The following is a 17,558-nucleotide window of genomic DNA, read 5'->3' as shown; positions in this document are numbered from 1 at the left end:
TTAGATGTCTCAAGGGTGGCCAGATTAAAAGATGTGTGCAGAAACAGATACAGTATGTGATCCCAGTTCAGCCACTGTGTATATCCTGAAGGCTCCCTTCATTAAAATAAATAAATAAATCATTTTAAGCAGGAGTAACTCTGACTTAAGGCTAGAAGTGGAGGAAAAAGAGGAGGAGGATGGGGAAGAGGAAGGGAAGAGGGAGAAAGAGGAGGGAGAGGAGGAGGAGGACATAGTTTTGTTTTCTTTCAAAGCACTGCAAATGGTCAGAGAAAGGGGAAACCGAAACAGAACAACAACAACAAAAAAAAATCAGACTCTGCAGAAAGCCAGGAAGGAAGTGAGACAGAAGGCTGCATGGAGAGTCATGCCACTTTCTTCGCATTGCCTGTGCAAGCTCTCTGAAAGTCCCTGCTTGGGAGCCTGGATTCTGGGTGCAGAGTCCGTTTTCTTACCCCCAGCTGAGGCTCCCAGCACTGAGTGCTCTGGGTCTCAGTTATTGTGTGTGAAGCAGACTTCAAACATGGTGTTCAAAGGCCTTTTTGTCTTTATTTTTCCAAACATGAGGAAGTTATTAGATTTTACAGTTTGTGTCCAGTGCCACACGTGCCTTTGGCCTCTTGTTGTGAGACAGTCATGAGAAGCCGGGATGCCTGCCTCTCTCCCCTCAAGCTTTTCACCTTGCCTTTCCATTTGTGGTTAAGAAAGCAAGAACCCGCCCTGTGCAAGAAAGTTCCCTCTTTTTCTGCCTGGAGGAGAACATGAGTAACAGATTTTTCCATCGAAGCTGTTTTTCCTGGACACAGCGTACTGTCCAACGGCTGCAGCATGTGATCTCAGGGAGACCTTAAATAAACTTTCAGTGTTCTTATCGTCCCAATTTTAGGAACTTCTGAATTCACTTTCTGTAGTTGGTGATTTTCCTTCTTAAACAGAAGTTCTTTTTTCATTCAGTAGCTGCTGAGAGCTTCCCAGGTGCCTTACGGAGTAGCCCTGAGCAGAACAGACTTGCCTTGTGCTCAGCCCAAGTCCCTGCAGCAGCTGCCTCTCCTCTGTCTTGCCCAGCGGTTTCCCTGGACAGGGTCCTCAGCCCTCTTTATCATGATTTGTGGTCATAGTCCTTGCCTCTCCTGCCCAGCGCAATGCCAGGCAGAGAGTCCCCATGCAAAATGAAAACACACAACTCCTTATTCAACAAGAGCCAAGCATGGCAGGACCTGTAACTCCCATGCTCGGGAGGCAGAGGGAGGGTCATGTGTTCAAGGCAAGACTTTTGAGACTCTGTCTCAAAAATACAAGGGCTGGAGATGTACTTGACAAGTAGAACATTTTACCAGAATGCACACAGCCCTTAGTTTGAGCCCAGTCAGCACAAAATAATAACAATAGAATTAAGAACTGTAATAGCTGGGCAGTGGTGGTACACGCCTTTGATCCCAGCACTTAGGAGGCAGAGGCAGTCAGATCTCTAAGTTCAAGGACAGCCTGGTCTACAGAGTGAAGTCCAGGATAGCCAGAGTTATACAGAGAAACTCTGTCTCAAAGGGGAAAAAAAGGAACTATAGTAAAGTGTAATGAAGAAGTAAAGCATTAAATCAAGCATGAGGTCCTTCTGAGTCAGGGATCCTGTGGGGCCACAATGCTAATCTGAACACCCCATGATACCAGCTCTGGTGCCTGGCACCTTATGAACAGCCAAAGTAATAACCCTTGTAATGAACGAGAACTTAAGAAATGAGCCCTCCAAGTGGTTATAGGTTGGTATCAATGAAGAACAGAAGACAGTACATATGGAAGAGATGCTGGTCACAGTCAGTCAGGTCTCAGATCCAGTAGCCACTTCTCTCCTTCAGGGCCACAAAGTCCAATCAGTTGAGGCTTAGTGCATGATGTTGGTTTCCCTACAGCACCTGTGTGTGTGTGTGTGTGTGTGTGTGTGTGTGTGTGTGTGTGTGTGTGTGTGTGTGTTGCCTGAGCACATTTGAACTGAACCAAACAAGTTCTTGTGACGGAAATCTGAAGGGAAATATTCCTTTCTTTACTGCAAAGCTCACTTCTTTTAGGAGTGCAGCTGGTCTCTTAGTTATGGCAGATGGCTTGGTGCTTCTGGCAGCTGTTGGTTTTGAAAGATGGCGGCACATTACCTGTGTTGGTGTTTCCAGGGTGTCCGGCATTTGCCTGGCATGTGAAGTGCTTGATGAAGAATGAAAAATATAATTTAGTGATGATGCAAAGAGGCTTGATATTCCTTGAAAATACAAAGGGACCCTGAGGACTAGAGAGGTGACTCCACAGTTAAGAGTACTTGCTGCTCTTGCAGAGGACTCAGCTTGGGTTTCTAGCACTCACATGGCAAACCCCATCTATCTTTAACTTTAGTTCCAGGGACGCTGACCTCCGCTTCTGGCCTTTGAAGACCATATGGTGCTCATACATAATACAAGAACACTCACACATATAAAATCAAAAATAATTAAAATTTTAAAATAAACTGGGCCTATCTACACATATTTCCCCCTAATCTCTGCGTACTTTTCCTCATCTTGCTTCCGGGAACAGTGAAAGTCCTCAGTGTGCCTGCCTGAGTTCACAGCCTGTGAACTTAGTTCACAGTATGTGAGCCTACAACTGCACCACAATGAGAGTTTCATAGTCTCGACTCACTGATGCTCATCTTCATTTAGAACCATTCACAATGTCAGTTGGCTTCCTCGGGGATTCTGCTGTGGGTTAGACACTGATCCCTCCGTCTTTGAGTGTTAGAAGCTTATTTCCGAAAACTCTGTGCTAATAGTATTTGGAGTAGGGGTTTTTGAGGGGTAGTTAGGATTACATGAGGTCATAAGGGTGGAGTACCCATGATGGTATTAACTGATTTTGTACAAAAAGGAAGAGAAACCCAAGTGAGCAAGCTTGCTCTGTCTCTGCACATGTGATACCCACATTCTGAGGTAGCCAGAAGGCTTTTAACGGGTGCCACAACTATGCCCTAGGACTTCCCAGGCTCCAGAACCATGACATATATCTTTACTTTATAAATTTACCTTTCTGTAGTATAGCAACAGAAAATGAACTAAGACAGGGTTCTTAAACAAGACAGGCTAAGACAGCCTCAGAGCTGGGTGCCTGTCAGGGGGCATTGAGAAGAACAATCAAGTCAGATAGAGTAGGCTTCACCCACCCCTAGTCTCTGAATGCTACTTGTCTAGGAGTGTTTCCCAACTGGCCAACCCATTCCTGTCTGATGCCTAACGCGGCAGGGATGAACCACTTCACTCCGAGCCTACCCTATCCCTACACTTCCTCCATCATTACATCTAGAGTCCATCCTACCTTGCATTGATAACACCCAGGATCCACAGCCACATGGAGCAATTATTTAAGGATGTCCGAGTCACACTGTCTTTTCTCTCACAAGTGACAGGCTACAGAGAGTCTTTTCATCCACAAGTTGAAGTGGAAACTATAAACTTGGTAGTGGAAGAGTTCAGGGAATGACTTTGGATAGAGACACATCCAGTAATCTGGTCATCCAGAGCTTGTCAGTGAAGCTTGTCTGCCTCCAGCCCAGCTGCCTGGTAGGGTATGTCCTGGTGGCTCTAGGCTGCTGTCCCAGTCACTTTGTCACTCTAAACAATTAGAGCATGCTCCTGGAACACTAAAGTCGGAGATTAGATATTAATCTAATACTTATGAGCATTCAGAGTCTAGTTAATAACCTAAGGACTGGTGATAGCTACTGCTCTTTTTGTATGGCAAGCCAAGCCCTGCCACATCGCAAGGTTTTACCTTCATCCCCCTTCTGCATGTGTGCATTGGCACTGATTTTTTTTAAGTCTCTCTTTGAGTTATCTTCCCTGCCCTCCCAATCATGCCATCTTCATTTAGGCCCAGGTTATTTGAGACTCATGAGTTTCTGAGTGTCCCCAGAAACATCTTTACAGAGCATTCTGTATACATTCTCATTTATCCTATGTATGAGGGCTCCTAAGCAACACCACTGACTCCTTAGCCCAGCTCCTTAGAATGCTTAAGCAACTTACTCTAGCTTCTAGCTCTTCCAGTTGTCAGAATGCATGTGCACTAAGTCCAGAGTAAACTGTTACATTTTCTACTGGTGTGACCTCTGTCTGCATTCAAACTTATTGTTGGTTAAGTTGGCTTCTGGAGGGGCCTGGAAAGATGGCTCAGCAGTTAAGGGCACTGACTGCTCTTCCAGAGGACCATGGTTTAAGTTCCAGCACCCACATGGCAGCTCACACCTGTCTGTAACTCCAAGATCTGACACCGTCACATAGATGTACATGCAGGCAAAACACTAATGCACATAAAACAAAATTGGCTTCTGGCTGAGTCTTCCCCAGTCTGTTGTAAGAGCAAGTAAATTTTTGGAAAGACTTGATGTTAAAATCATTTCTGATGCTCAGCAGGTAAGTTGGGGGGGTAGAGGCTGCTCACCCTTTAGTACTGGGGCACCTGATACTCTAGGGCTGTCAGATTCCATAGTGCCCAACCTGTGCTAGCTCCTTTATCTTCTCCAACATCCTTGAGACATAGAGATTTTTGTCTCTGGTCTACAAAAGAGCAAATAGGTTCCCACAAAGATCAAGTAGCTCTCTCAAAGACAAATCACTAACAAACAGCAAGGTGCATTTAACTCTAGATCTTAGGTTTTCACCCATACTGCCAGAAGGCCCTTACTCTTCAGATGGAAGAAACATGGTGCCGTGCTATGAGCCCTTTCTCAACTGCCCTAAGAAAACAAGTCAATTAATTACATTCCTGCATGTTTTTCTCATTTTACGATGAAGTATAACATCATTCGAATACCCCCTGCCCCATGAATAATTCCATTGGTACATTATTCTGCAAAATGCAAATGATGTAATGAGCTCTCTCTGAGTCCACAGTCAGCCTGCCAAAATACTCTGTGCCTGGCATTCCTGACGCTGAGTGATGTTGATGTTTTCACCATGGAACTCTGAGTTTACTTCTGAGTGGAAAAGCCATTGGCGTGTGATGACTCTGAGAAGCAAAGTTCATTAAATACCCTATTCCAAATATTAAATCACCAGGCTAGCCCAGAATATGCACAGGATGGGGAGCCAGATTGGAGTTTGAATGGTACCCAACATAGCCCATCTCTGAGTAACTCTTAACTCCTCTTGGACATTGTTTATGAAGTTGAGAACTCAGGGCGCACACAGTATGCCATCATATGTTTATAGTGTATAATGAAGAGAAGCTTCAGATGGCCAAAAGAAACAGCAGGCTTTTTTAGTTGGATTTTCCTCTGTTGCTTTCCTGACTCATGTTGAAAGGCTTTTGTTTCTAATCAAAGCAACAAACAATAAGGTCACTTCCTTGTGATGATATGGCAGGCAGCGGAAGGTGTCGGGGGCTTTGGGTCCTCACTTCTACCGGCTTGTAGTTGGAGGACACAGGCATACACACCCCACAGCACTGAATACATGTGTCCTGCGTCCTGCGCCTCCTCACCAGTCCCTTTAAATGAGCCTCGATCATGGATTGGAGGTAAGAGGAATGTCTCTGACCATCAGATTGCAAGCAGGCAGTATCCTGGAGCATCTTGAACAAAGTGTTGGATGGGTTTTAAGGCTATATGGGGGGGGGGTGAGTTTCCTGTAAGCAGAGCATCTCAGAAATGAACTGTGAAGAAACAGAACTAACAAGGCATGTTTGTTTCTCCGAGTTTTCAAGGAATTGCTCCTTGCTAACTCCTGTAGGTTCCGGAACAATATCCTAACAGAGATGGCTCTTAACGCCCGTCTTTTGGAAGGTTTTCCTGAGATGTGTAGGAAACATTGTCTTGGCTTCTTTAAAAGACTGAAAAGGCTGGTTTTCTGATGTTCTTCAGTACTTCAGTGACTACTGGAGTGTGTCGTTCCAGGTCACTGTCAGCCTCATACACCTACTGTTTTTCTGTTCTTTCTTTTCTCTTGATTATTTTGTAATTTGAAAGATTTCAAGCTCCTTCCTTCACTTATCCTGGAAAGAGCAGTGTAAAGGGTCCCTGCACGCAGCACAGAAAAACCTTTGATTTGTTATTGTTAATCACCTCATCAGCAAGACGGGGTCCCTCCATTTTTGTCTGGAGCTTGGCAGCAAAGGTCCTAGTGTGCTAGAACTCATTAGTGTCCTTTCTGAAAGGACCCTTTGATGTGTGTGCTCTGCTCTGCCTATGGAAAGCAGGGCGACTGAATCCTGTCCCGTTACCTTTAGGCTATTTCTTGGCGAGGCTTCTGTGTGACCAGAATTCAACAGCTCACAGAAGAGACCTCGGAGATGTCATTTTTGTGGATAGCTATCAATTAATTAATATACTCTTCTGATTTGTCAGAGGAAGTCTTACATCCTTATTAAAGGGAAGCTTTTTGTTCTTCCCCCCCTTGTAATGTGGTTATGGTAAACGCATTAAAGGCCAATATCGTGTGTTCAGCCTTTCTTCCTTAGTCAGTTGTTGGCAATGGAGGAAGGGAGGGAAATCTGGGTAGACTTTAGAAAAGAAAGGAAATTATCTAATGCAGTAGAGTGCAAAGCCGATGGGGGGGGGGGGCACGGGAATAGGAGGAAGTCTGTGGAGGAAGTAGGTAGGGTTGGGTAAGAGGAGAGAAGCCTTAAAGAAACAAACATGTCACAGTGGGGACCGTGATGGGACCTCCCACCATAATAAAACACAATGGTTGGGCTTTAGAAATGGACCATCTGTCTCTAAATCGGACCTACCTGACGGTGTCTGGTGTCTGAAAGCTGTGTTATTTTCTGAAATGCAGCCCTGTGGTCTGGATTCTGAGAGTAGCGTTTTAGTGACCCAGGGGCTCGTGTGACTTGATTCACACAAGAGATTCTCCTTACAAAGTAAAGCCACCCTGCTCTCAGCCCCTTTAAGAAGTCGGAAACTAACTCCTATGCAGGACTACCAAGCTTTGACTTTCCAGTCTCTGTGCCAGAGAGCATTCTGTCTTCCAGCCTGCTATTCACTGGGTCCCCCATCTGGAGGCTGGCGAAGGTGTTACTGTGGACTGCAGGTTAGGCAGGAAGGTGCTTTGCCCTCCCACAGAGAGTCTGCTTGATGACCATCAGACTATGGGAAAGTGGGGAGACAAACACCTCTGGTTTAGGAGAACGGTATACTCAAGCCATGAAATGCTTAAGCTGAATTAAGGCCTTTGTATGGTCTCTACACCGTGTGACTGAGGTGGAGGAAGACCAAGTCTCTCTCTCCCAGCAGCAACCAAGTGCCAATTGCTTGTCAGCCAGCAGTGGGGTGTCATGTTGACCTTCTGTCCTCTATGCTGGGATTTTTGTCTAGCTTGAGCTTATGGGGCCCTTGGGCACTCTGTCACGATCGCCGTGAGTTCCTGTGTGCCGCTGCTCCGTTATGCCTGAAAAACACTTTTTCCTTGATGTTATGAACTACCCCTGGCTCTTCCAACCTCCTCTCCTCCCCATTCTGCCATGAAGATCACTGGCCAGGCAAGATTGCAGCAGGTACAAAATAAATTAAATAAATAAATAAATAAATAAATAAATAAATATGCTGTCAAACCTGAAGAACTGAGTTTGATCCCCAGGATCCCCATGGTAGAAGGGAAGAACCAACTTCCACAAGTTGTCCTTTAATTTCCGCACATGTGTCACATCGTGCCCACATCCTCATGATTAGACACAAATACCCATACCCACATACGAATAAATACGTTTCAAAATAAAATAGAATACAAAGAAGTGGTAGGGTTTTTCTCCAAAGTTTGTACCCTGCCAGGGGCAGAGCACAGCCCGGAGTGCAGATCTCTGAATCCCAGCTCTGCCTGATGCTGTCCACACTGGGTGTCAGAGGTGTCTGGTCACTCTGCCCGGTCTCCAGCATCTGTCTACCATGCAGGAAGAGCAGCTTCTCACAGAGGCATCTTGGAATAGAAAACGTTTGAGAGCAGTATTTTGTTTATTTGTCTGTTTTATTTTGCTTTGTTTGTTTGAGACAGGGCCTTTCTGTGTAGCCTTGGCTATCTTGGAATTCACTTTGTAGACCAGGCTGACCTCACACTTAGAGAGATCTACCTGCCTCTGCTTCTCTAGTGCTGGGATTAAAGGAAGGTGTGAGGTGCCACTGCCCAGCCCAAAGGCAGTCCTTTTTAAGAGCAACTGCTTGCAGAAATCTGTATGCTCATACAGAAAAGTCACTAAAAAACAGGCTCCAGCCACAATGAGAGGCAGAACTGGGTAAACAAAAAGCGCTAAGAAGCAAGCTGGAGACGCAGCATGCGCTTTTCCTCTCCGTGCTTCAGAGTCAGCTTCCTTGCTAGATTCAGAAATGGGACTTGTGATGAGGCTCCTCCTCGCAGCTTGGGAATTCTCCCTCTTGCTCTGAAAGTGTTTGATTCACTTCCCTGGCACCCCTATAAATGGAAGCAACGTATGTCTTTATGTTTGCTTCCCCTTTCTCTTTTCCTTCCTTCCTTCTCTCCCTCCCTCCCTCCATCTCTCCCTTCTTTCTTTTTTCCACATTTTTTTTTTAACCTAGAAAGGAAATCAGGAGACCAGAATGAGCCAGGCTCCTTAGAGTCAGTGGCAGTGAGTGGAACCGACAGAGTCCAGCGTAGTTGTGGATGGAGAATCATTGCAGCTGTTAACTGGAAGCAGAAGTTGGGGTTCTATCTATGAAGAAATGGGAATGTGTGGGTTATGACTATAACTGTTCCAACTATTCGTTGTTCCTTAGATCAGACTTCTATAAAAGTCAGCATAGTGTGGTGATATATACTCGTAACCCCAGCTACATGGGAGGCAGAAGCAGGAGGAAGAGCCCCGAGCCCAGAAGTTCATAGCCAGAGCAGATGAGGTAGGGAGGCGTTGTCCCCCAAACAAAGTGAAAAACAAGAGCACCATTGTACACTCAGCTAGATATAGCTCATCGGTTAAGGGCACTTACTGCTCTTTCAGAAGACCTTGGCTCAATTTCCGATACCCGCATGGCAGCTCACAATCATCTCTAACTCCAGTTCCTAAGGGCGACAGTCTCAATGAGCACCAGACGCACACGTGATACACAGGCATACATGCAGGCAATACACCCATGCACATAAAATAAGATTAAATAAGAAATATAAAGCCACTCCTCCCTCACCTATTTCCTAGGTTCTTTCTACACCAGTACTACATCAGGTTTAAATTAATAAAGATGAGTTAGGTATGTATGGCCACAGAGTCTTGGAAACTTCCAGCAGTCAACAAGGACTGCCAGCCACTCATCCCAATCCTCTCTGCCACTCACCCAAGCTTTACTGATAGTTCATTGACTACTCACTCTGTGGGTATCAAAGCTGATGACTTGAGACAGCTGCGATAAGTAGAATTCAATTAAGATGATTTTGAGGTCAAAGGATTAAACTGACTTTCGCACTACCACTGGATTTGAGTCATAAGAGTTGTACATATTTAAAGAGAAATCAAATCAGGTCTGTTTGGGCAAACAGTGACTCTCTGATACCATTTGGAAATTCTGATTTTAATGTACTCTTGTCCCCCAGAAACAAAGAGAAAGGAAAAGTTGAGTCTGTACAGTTAACAGCAATGTATATGTGTGTGTGTGTGTGTGTGTGTGTGTGTGTGTGTGTGTGTGTAAACTCTGACTTCCTACTCTTACACTGAATAATCCCTTTGAGCTTCTGATGGAATGGTTAAAACCCATGTACAATGTTGAGGAGGTAGAGCTGCCTCCTGTCTGTCATTAACGATGTGCTCTATAGGTAGGTAGTAAACACTGTTGCTTATACAATAAGTAAAAGCAATGATGTAGTGAAAGTATCTAGACATTACCAGAAGGAGCAGTGTGCAGTAAATGGGTAGTTTTTTAGGGAATGCAATGTTCATGGTTACATGAATACATGTTACATGAATACATGGTTACACGTGGTCCCTTTGGATCCACGTGTGTATCTGCTGGCATCTGCTGCCTTCTGCCCTTTGGACACCTTAGACCCCTCGACCCTGTGGAAATTTGTCTGAATTCACTGGGCAGAGATTCACAAATAGAGGCAAGAAGGTTAGTTATCAAATGTCTTTTGCAGATTTGGTATTGGCTTGAGGATAAGTGAGAATGTATTTTGCATTTTAAGGATGTGTTTTTCAGCATGTTAAAGATCTGAACCCAAAACAAGTGGGATGAGAGTTGTAGAATGTTTTTCTGGAAACACTGAGTCTTTTCAATACATGTTGCTTCAGTTGTGGGAAATGGGACCTTGCAAGCTCATCTTAGCACTTTGAAATACTGTGAGGGGATCTCAGCCTGGGGCCTGCTATCTTAGACTGATTCTTTCTGAGAATGGTAAGGTGCTTGGCCTCCCTGTGTGATGCCTGTGAGTCTGCCTGTCTTGTCTAACAGAACACCTGAGAGTGGGTGATTTATTTGTAAAAATGCAGCAAACTGGAACTGTTTCTCACTGTGCTGGGGGGTCGGGAAGCCCAAATTCAAGGTGTCAGCATTTGACCTTGCTGTGAGCACATAGGCTTCCTAGCTGCCTTTCTTCCTCTACCAGACATCAGGGCCTGCAGCTCCCAGAGAGTTGACAGAAAGCAAGCTGTACTGTAGACTGGCAGCCCTCCTCCATGTGGCTACAGGCTAAGTTTATGGCTGTACTCAGTATCTGCCTGCCTCCATGCCCCTTGGGACATAGACCAGTCCAGGCATGGTTTGGAGTGCCTTACCCCACGTAAATGAGTAAGAGTCAGAAAGTTCTCCAGTCTATCTCTCTTCTTTCAGGACTCCCATCATGCATCACGGCAGTTATCTCCTCTCATAGTCTCCCACTACAAGGCCCAATCATGGCTATCAATGGTTCTGAGGCACACACACTCTCTCTCTTCTGGAGGGTGACTTCCTGCAGCTCCTTTCAGTGAACCTGCTATTCTTTCTCTCTGACACTGGCGAGGGCCTTCTTACTGCATCCTCACATGGGAGAAGGCAGAAAAGGCCAAGCTGTCAAGCTCACCTAACACTGAATTATAGCTCCTTCATCGGGGAGGAATGGGCCTGAAGCCTGGTTACCTTTAAGACCCCATCTGTTAGTTCTTTCACTGAGGGCGCATCCAGAACAACCTGATGCCCCAGAAATGCTACTACCCTTATTTGAATGAGCTCCAAGTGTGGTGTGTTGTCATTGACCAGGACTCTGGGGAAGGTGTTCTGCATCTGAGAGCAGGGACTGCGGCCTCCCTTCTGCAGCTATTTATATTGCTCCTCTGAGAGGAGGAATCATACCTTCGGTAACACCCAGGTCCAGAGGTAGTCGTACCGTCTTGGTACATGGGCCTTGTGTTGCACTGGGAGTCAGATCACCCTGGTGGGAGCAGAGAGCAATGGCTCTGCTCCGCTCACCATGAAAACAGCCATCAGCTTTGGCGGATTTATCTGTAAATCTGCAGAGATTTTATAATCATCTCTGTATTGGAGTTGGGGTGATAGAAGGTTGCTCAGGTAACTATGCCCATGCCAGATACTCCTGGAGATGTAAGCATTCCACTTCACTGGACAAGTACTAAGGTCAGATGTGAAACATTTCTTGCTTTGTCATATCATATTCATTTCTTCCTCTTTTTAAAATACTTTTAATTTATTTATATGTTTAGTGTGTGTGTGTGTGTGTGTGTGTGTGTGTGTGTGTGTGTGTGTGTGGTTTTGCCTGCATGTGTTTTCCACATGTCTATAGTACCCACAGGGGTCAGAAGAAGACATTGGATCCTCTGGAACTGGGATTACAGATGGATATGAGCCACCGTGTGGGTGCTGGGAATTGAACCTGGGTCCTCTGCAAGAGAGGCCAGTGCTCTTAACTACTGAGTCATTTCTTCAGCCCCTACTTTGTTTTTAAAAGAAATAACTGATCATCTCGAGATACACTTATTTATTTATTTACTCACTGCTGAGTTTGGTCACCCTGCATATCTCAGTCTAGACTTGAATTCACTAGATATCTCAGGCGGGTCTCTAACTTCTCACCCTGTTTCAGCCTCCTTGAGTGCTATAATTAAAAGCCTAGGCCACCATCCCAGCTCTTCAAATGCTTTACATAAGAAAAAGGACTGTGTTGCTTTCCCAGTTAATATACAAGTGCTTGTCCTCCTTCCGCAGGTGTTTATGGAATGGCTCCTTTTGCCGAGAGCATGCTGCAGGCTTGGGACTCAGTGTTTAAGCAGACTTCTCTTGTCCCTGGAGGCGGGTAGCCCAAAGTGGAGAGCAACTGTGTGTTTAAACATTTATCATGCAGATCAGGAAACCAGGAAACAAAGATGTGAGGTGTCATTAGCGAAGCAGTTCTCCACCTGTCAGTTACAGGATTTTCTGGGTCCATTGGCCCTTTCACCAGGGTCACCAACTTGGTTAGATTGGCTGACCAGCAATACCCCCAAATTCTCTTCCTTCCCACTCCCCAACACTGGGATTATAGCTGCACTGTCACTATGCCAGACTTTTATGTGAGTGCAGAGCATTTAAACTCAGGACCCTCCTGCCTTCGAGATCTCTACCAACTGAACCATTTCCCAGAAAATAATTTTTAAGCCACGTGTTTAAAGACAAGATAGCTAGAACCTATCTCCAGCCTGCATTTCTGGAGGTAAAAAAAAAAATGATGGGATGGAGAATACCCCAAAGGAGACCTGTGTGGGTACAGCACAGATAGAGAGTGGAGGAAAGTGGGTACAAAATGGAGAAAGGGTTGAGATTGTGTAAGGGGTGGGTGTGACAGAGATCAGCTCCGAAGCTAACTTTGCTCTTTTCTCAAGAAGACTCTCCCAGACTTGCTTGTGATCTGAACAAATGGAGAGGTGTTCTTCAGGGCTGGCTGAGTGATTTGAGATGGATGTAATGCATACATTTTATTTAATGTCCTGTCCTGTCCCAGCAATGTCCATCCCAAGCCAATTTGTATCCATATTTTGGATGTCTACAGAATGGTGTTTCCTTAGTGGTTCATGAAGCTACACGTTCCCGTGGCCATTTATTTCATTTAGGAATGATCTTGGTGGGCAATAAACTCTGGGAACTGTGCTCGAAGGTATGTGCACCTTCCTTGCCTCTGCCACCTTTCACATCTGTCAGTTACAGGATTAGATGATTTGCTCCAAGGTCTCATGAGCTTCTGTGAGAATCTGTGCGGTTGACTAGGCAGGAATGAAGATATTCTAAACAGAACTCTGTGTGCCTCCCTTTGCCTATCAGGCAATTGAGACAATGGAGCCCAAACAATTGGAATTTCCCCCAGAACTCTTATCCTGAGAGATAGAGAAGTCTGGAAGTCAGGTGCCAGCCAGCAGGGAGTTTGTCTCCCAGAAAGAGGTTTCATGTTGTTTTGATAATTTGCCAGACCCCCTTGCAGTAGAGACGGAGGAGCTAAGGCAGTGGTGATGGGTAGACCACACCTTGGCTGGGACTACGTGGTTCTGCATACCTTTTAACCCAGTGTTCACACTGGGACCATTTAATACGGTTCTTCATGCTGTGGTGACCCCTGACCATAAAGTGTTTGTTGGTACTTAATAAGTGTAATTTTGCTACTGTTAAGAATTGTAATATAGGGGCTGGAGAGATGGCTCAGCAGTTAAGAGCACTGACTGCTCTTCTGAAGGTCCTGAGTTCAAATCCTACATGGTGGCTCACAACCATCAGTAATGAGATCTGACGCCCTCTTCCGGAGTGTCGGAAGACAGCTACAGTGTACTCACATATAATAAATAAATAAATCTTAAAAAAAAAAAAAGAAGTGTAATATGAGTAACTGATATGGGTAATATCTGATATGTGACCCCTGGGAAAAGACATTAGACACCCCCCAAAGGGGTCATGAGAACCTCTGTTTTCTCTTCTGTTTAAGCCTAAACCTCGTCGTACTAGGATCCTAAAAACAGGTATGGGGGTCACTGGCTCTCTTTGCTCCTCTTCCCATGTGGCCACACTGGAAGAATCTCTTCTGTCAGTTTTTCACTATTAGCTAGCTTTACTTGGCCTACTGAGGATGGTAGCCAAGCCTCAGGGATGCCAGGGTCAGACTGATCGTAACAAGTCTGGTACATTAGTCTTAGCCACCCGTCAGCCTGGTGCTTACCCCTACACTGTCACAGAAAACACTCTCCACAGAAAACACTTCACACTTTACCAGCCTAACACCACTCCAAAGTTAATCATGAAACTGACCTTAAAACTTAGATTTTACATTAAGTTTCACTCTCTGGGCCCCAACAGTTAAATCCCACAGCTGGGAGGTGGGGCATGGAAATGAAAGGAAATTGAATAGAACACCAGGTACCTTTCCCTGACCTGAAGCTGCCCTGTAAGCATGTCACAGAGTTACCAGACCACAAAGATAGTGAAGTAGCTTGCTGGCTCACTGAATTGGTCATGCTGACTCAAATGAGGGGACTCTATTGGAGAGGCGTGGGATGTGGGATGAATGTGTGTTCAATTTTAACAAGTAAAAGTTTGGAAGGAAGAACTGGAGGCCGGATCAGAATGGGTTTAGCATTTATCAGGCACTTACTATGTACTTGGGTATCTATGAATATTTAAATTGAGTTTATCATGAGTGTGCTGAGTCCCTCACTAACATTCACTCCAATTTGTTTAAAAGCCATACAGAGTTGTTACTTCGGCCTCTTCCTCCTCCTTTCTACCTTTGAAGCCATTTACTTTTGTTTTTTAAAGAACAGCATTACTAAGAGATGATTCACGGCATGATGCGTCACCCAGTGCAATCCACCAGTTCTTAGCAGCTTGTACACTCTTCTCCCATTTTGCAGACGGGGACCAGTTGTAAAACTTCCTAGATTGCTCCCCTCTCTCCCATTGTTGCCCACCCCCAGTCTCATCTCCCAGTAGCTAGACTTGTCTTATATGAAGATAAATGTCCCCAGATTGTCTCCTCCATGCCTTGGAGCCTCCAGCAGCTTTGCTCTGTGCAGGTTCGTCCTAAGCACCGCAGTCTCGGTGGCCTAAGAGGACATTTTAGCCTAGTAGCTTCAGACTTGAGCATGGATCGGAGTTAGAGCATGCCGGAGAGCAAGCCTTGTGGAAAGACATCGCAGATGCATCATGAGTAGCTGCGATTCTTTTGAGACTCGGTCTCATTTCCCCCAGGTTGAGCTTTATCTCAATGGGTAGCCAAAGCTGTTCTTCCATGCTTCCTACTGAGATGCATCCCCACCCCAACTCTGAGTTTCTACCTTTATGGTTGGTCCAGGAGACAGCCTGTGAATACCACTGATGAACCTCTCGGGACTCTTGTATTTGCCCACTCTTCGTTGGGCTTGCTCCAGTCACACTTTCTGCCATTGCTTTCTTGAGCCAGTCAATCTCTATAGGTGACTTGAGTGTCAAAGAAGATAAAAATTGCTTCTTGTGGGATAGAGAAATAGTTGAAACCTTACAGGGCTTAGTTCTGCCTTAGAGAGATAGACTGTGTCTGCGGTATTCAAATTTCACAGGGATGAAGCATTTGTGGGCTGGGAAGCAATTTTTTTAAAAGATTTATTTTTTAAAAATATTTATTTATTTATTTTATGTATATGAGTACACCATTGCTCTCTTCAGACACACCATTACAGATGGTTGTGAGCCACCATGTGGTTGCTGGGAATTGAACTCAGGACCTCTGGAAAAGCAGTCAGTGCTCTTAACTGCTGAGCCATCTTTCCAGCCCTTAAATATTTATTTAATTATTTTATGTATATGAAGACATTGTAGCTGTCTTCGGACACACCAGAAGAGGATATTGGATCTCATTACAGTTGGTTATAAGCCACCATGTGGTTGCTGGGAATTGAAATCAGGACCCCTGAAAGAGCAGTCAGTTCTCTTAACCGCTGAGCCATCTCTCCAGCCCTGGGAAGCAAATTTTCTGATGGCTATAATGAGGTTAAAAAATAAAGGAAGGGAGGAAGGAAGGAGGGAGGGAGGGAAGGAGAGAAGGAAAGAAGAAAGAGAGAGAAAGGGAGAGAGAGGGAGGGAGGGAGGGAGGAAGAGAGGGAGGGAGGGAGGGAGGGAAGAAGGAAGGAAAGAAAGAAACTTTGTGCAGTAGTGTCTTAAACTAAACAAGTTTTTGTCTCACAGCCTTTGTGCTTCTTGGTTTTCTCTTTCCTGAATGTTCCTGTCTCAGATTTACCAAGGCTGACTTCTTAGCACTACCATCACAGATTAAATGCCAGCCTCCTCAAACAGCCCTTTCCTGACTGCCCTGCCTACATCAACAACTCTCCCACAGCTCCCTGCTTCCTGTGTGTGGTACTTGCTGATCTGAAGTCATCCTGGGGGTTGGTTTGCTTGCCTCCTTCACTAGGAAGCAAGGGAAGAGCACTATGACTGTTCAGTACATGTATCATTGCGAGTCCCCAGACTATTAGAAAGTTCTATAAAATGAGAGCCTGCTACTATGTGTGAGGACACGGAGGTGTGTTTGTCACACAGCCCATAGAAAAGTGGGGCTGAGATTTGAGCCCAAGGCCTGCCTACCTGAATGATGATACCTGGGAGAAAAATGACATCATAGTTACTGGGCTTGTGGATGACTATGGGCACCCGATGGCCATTTAAGGAGCCAAGACTTGTAGAGGCTCACAGCCATCCATTGAACTGAGTACAGGGTCCCCAGTGAAGGAGTTAGAGAAAGGACCAATGGAGCTGAGGAGTTTGCAGCCCCTTAGGACGAGCAACAATACGAACTAACTAGTACCCTCAGAGCTCCCAGGGACTCAACCACCAACCAAGGACTACACATGGTGGGACTGATAGTTCTGGCAGCATGTGTATAGTAGAGGATTGCAAATTCGATCATCAATAGGAGGAAAGGACCTTGACCCTGTGAAGGTTCTGTGCCCCAGTGTAGGGGAATGCCAGGGCCAATAAGTGAGAGAGGGTAGGGTGGCAGGCATGGGGAGGGGGCAGGCAACAGGGGTTTGTTTTTGTTTGTTTCTTTGTTTTTTGGAGGGGAAACTGGGAAAGGAGAAATTTCCATGTAAATAAAGAAAATATCTAATAAAAATAAAATAAAATAAAAAGAGGCATATGTAAAAAAAAAAAAAAAAAAAAAAAAAAAAAAAAAAAAAAAAAAAAAAGGAGCCAAGACTTTCTCAACGTTTTTCCAAATCATTGAAAGTGCTTCTTACCGCTTTTGTTTTCTCCCATGGCTATCACAAGCAGGAATAAAGAGAGTGAGTGTGAGACCTCAGTAACCTGGGATGAGGTGGTCTATGCTAAAGGATATGGTGACAGCATCCTCTCCTTTTCCAAAGTCAGAGAATGGGGCTCAAAACCTTAATCAAATTCCCAAGGCTGCACAGCCAGCAGCTGAAGAGAATGTAGAGCCATCCTGTTCTCCTTTTCTCCTAGAACCTGACCATGAGTTTGTTACACCTGACTCTACCCCTTTACCCTTAGAGTGTGAACCACCACATTCTAGAATTTCCTTGATTTCAAGACAGTCTTTAGACATGGATGCAAAAGGCTCTTTTTTACTCTGGTGCCTGTCCCAGCCTGGAAAGTGGAGAGA

The 17,558-nt window shown here is 45.1% G+C and overlaps 1 protein-coding gene across 4 annotated transcripts in view; it reads left to right on the top strand.

Annotated features, from left to right (window-relative positions):
- Frmd4b (FERM domain containing 4B) overlaps window positions 1-17,558 on the top strand; it is a 319,697-nt gene that overhangs the window by 157,212 nt on the left and 144,927 nt on the right. The window contains exon 1 of one of the 4 annotated variants that reach the window (XM_031382702.1): window positions 5,441-5,535. The exons of the other annotated variants lie outside the window; for them this stretch is intronic. Coding sequence (XP_031238562.1) covers window positions 5,512-5,535 — 24 coding nt within the window. The 5' untranslated portion in view covers window positions 5,441-5,511. Of the gene's footprint in view, window positions 1-5,440; window positions 5,536-17,558 lie in introns of those variants that run through there. 4 annotated transcript variants of the gene reach the window in all.

This window comes from Mastomys coucha, unplaced genomic scaffold, assembly GCF_008632895.1.
Source record: "Mastomys coucha isolate ucsf_1 unplaced genomic scaffold, UCSF_Mcou_1 pScaffold20, whole genome shotgun sequence".
NCBI classification, from domain to species: domain Eukaryota; kingdom Metazoa; phylum Chordata; class Mammalia; order Rodentia; family Muridae; genus Mastomys; species Mastomys coucha.
The sequence above is the reverse complement of the archived record's forward strand: the minus strand, read 5'-3'. Positions and strand labels throughout refer to the sequence as shown.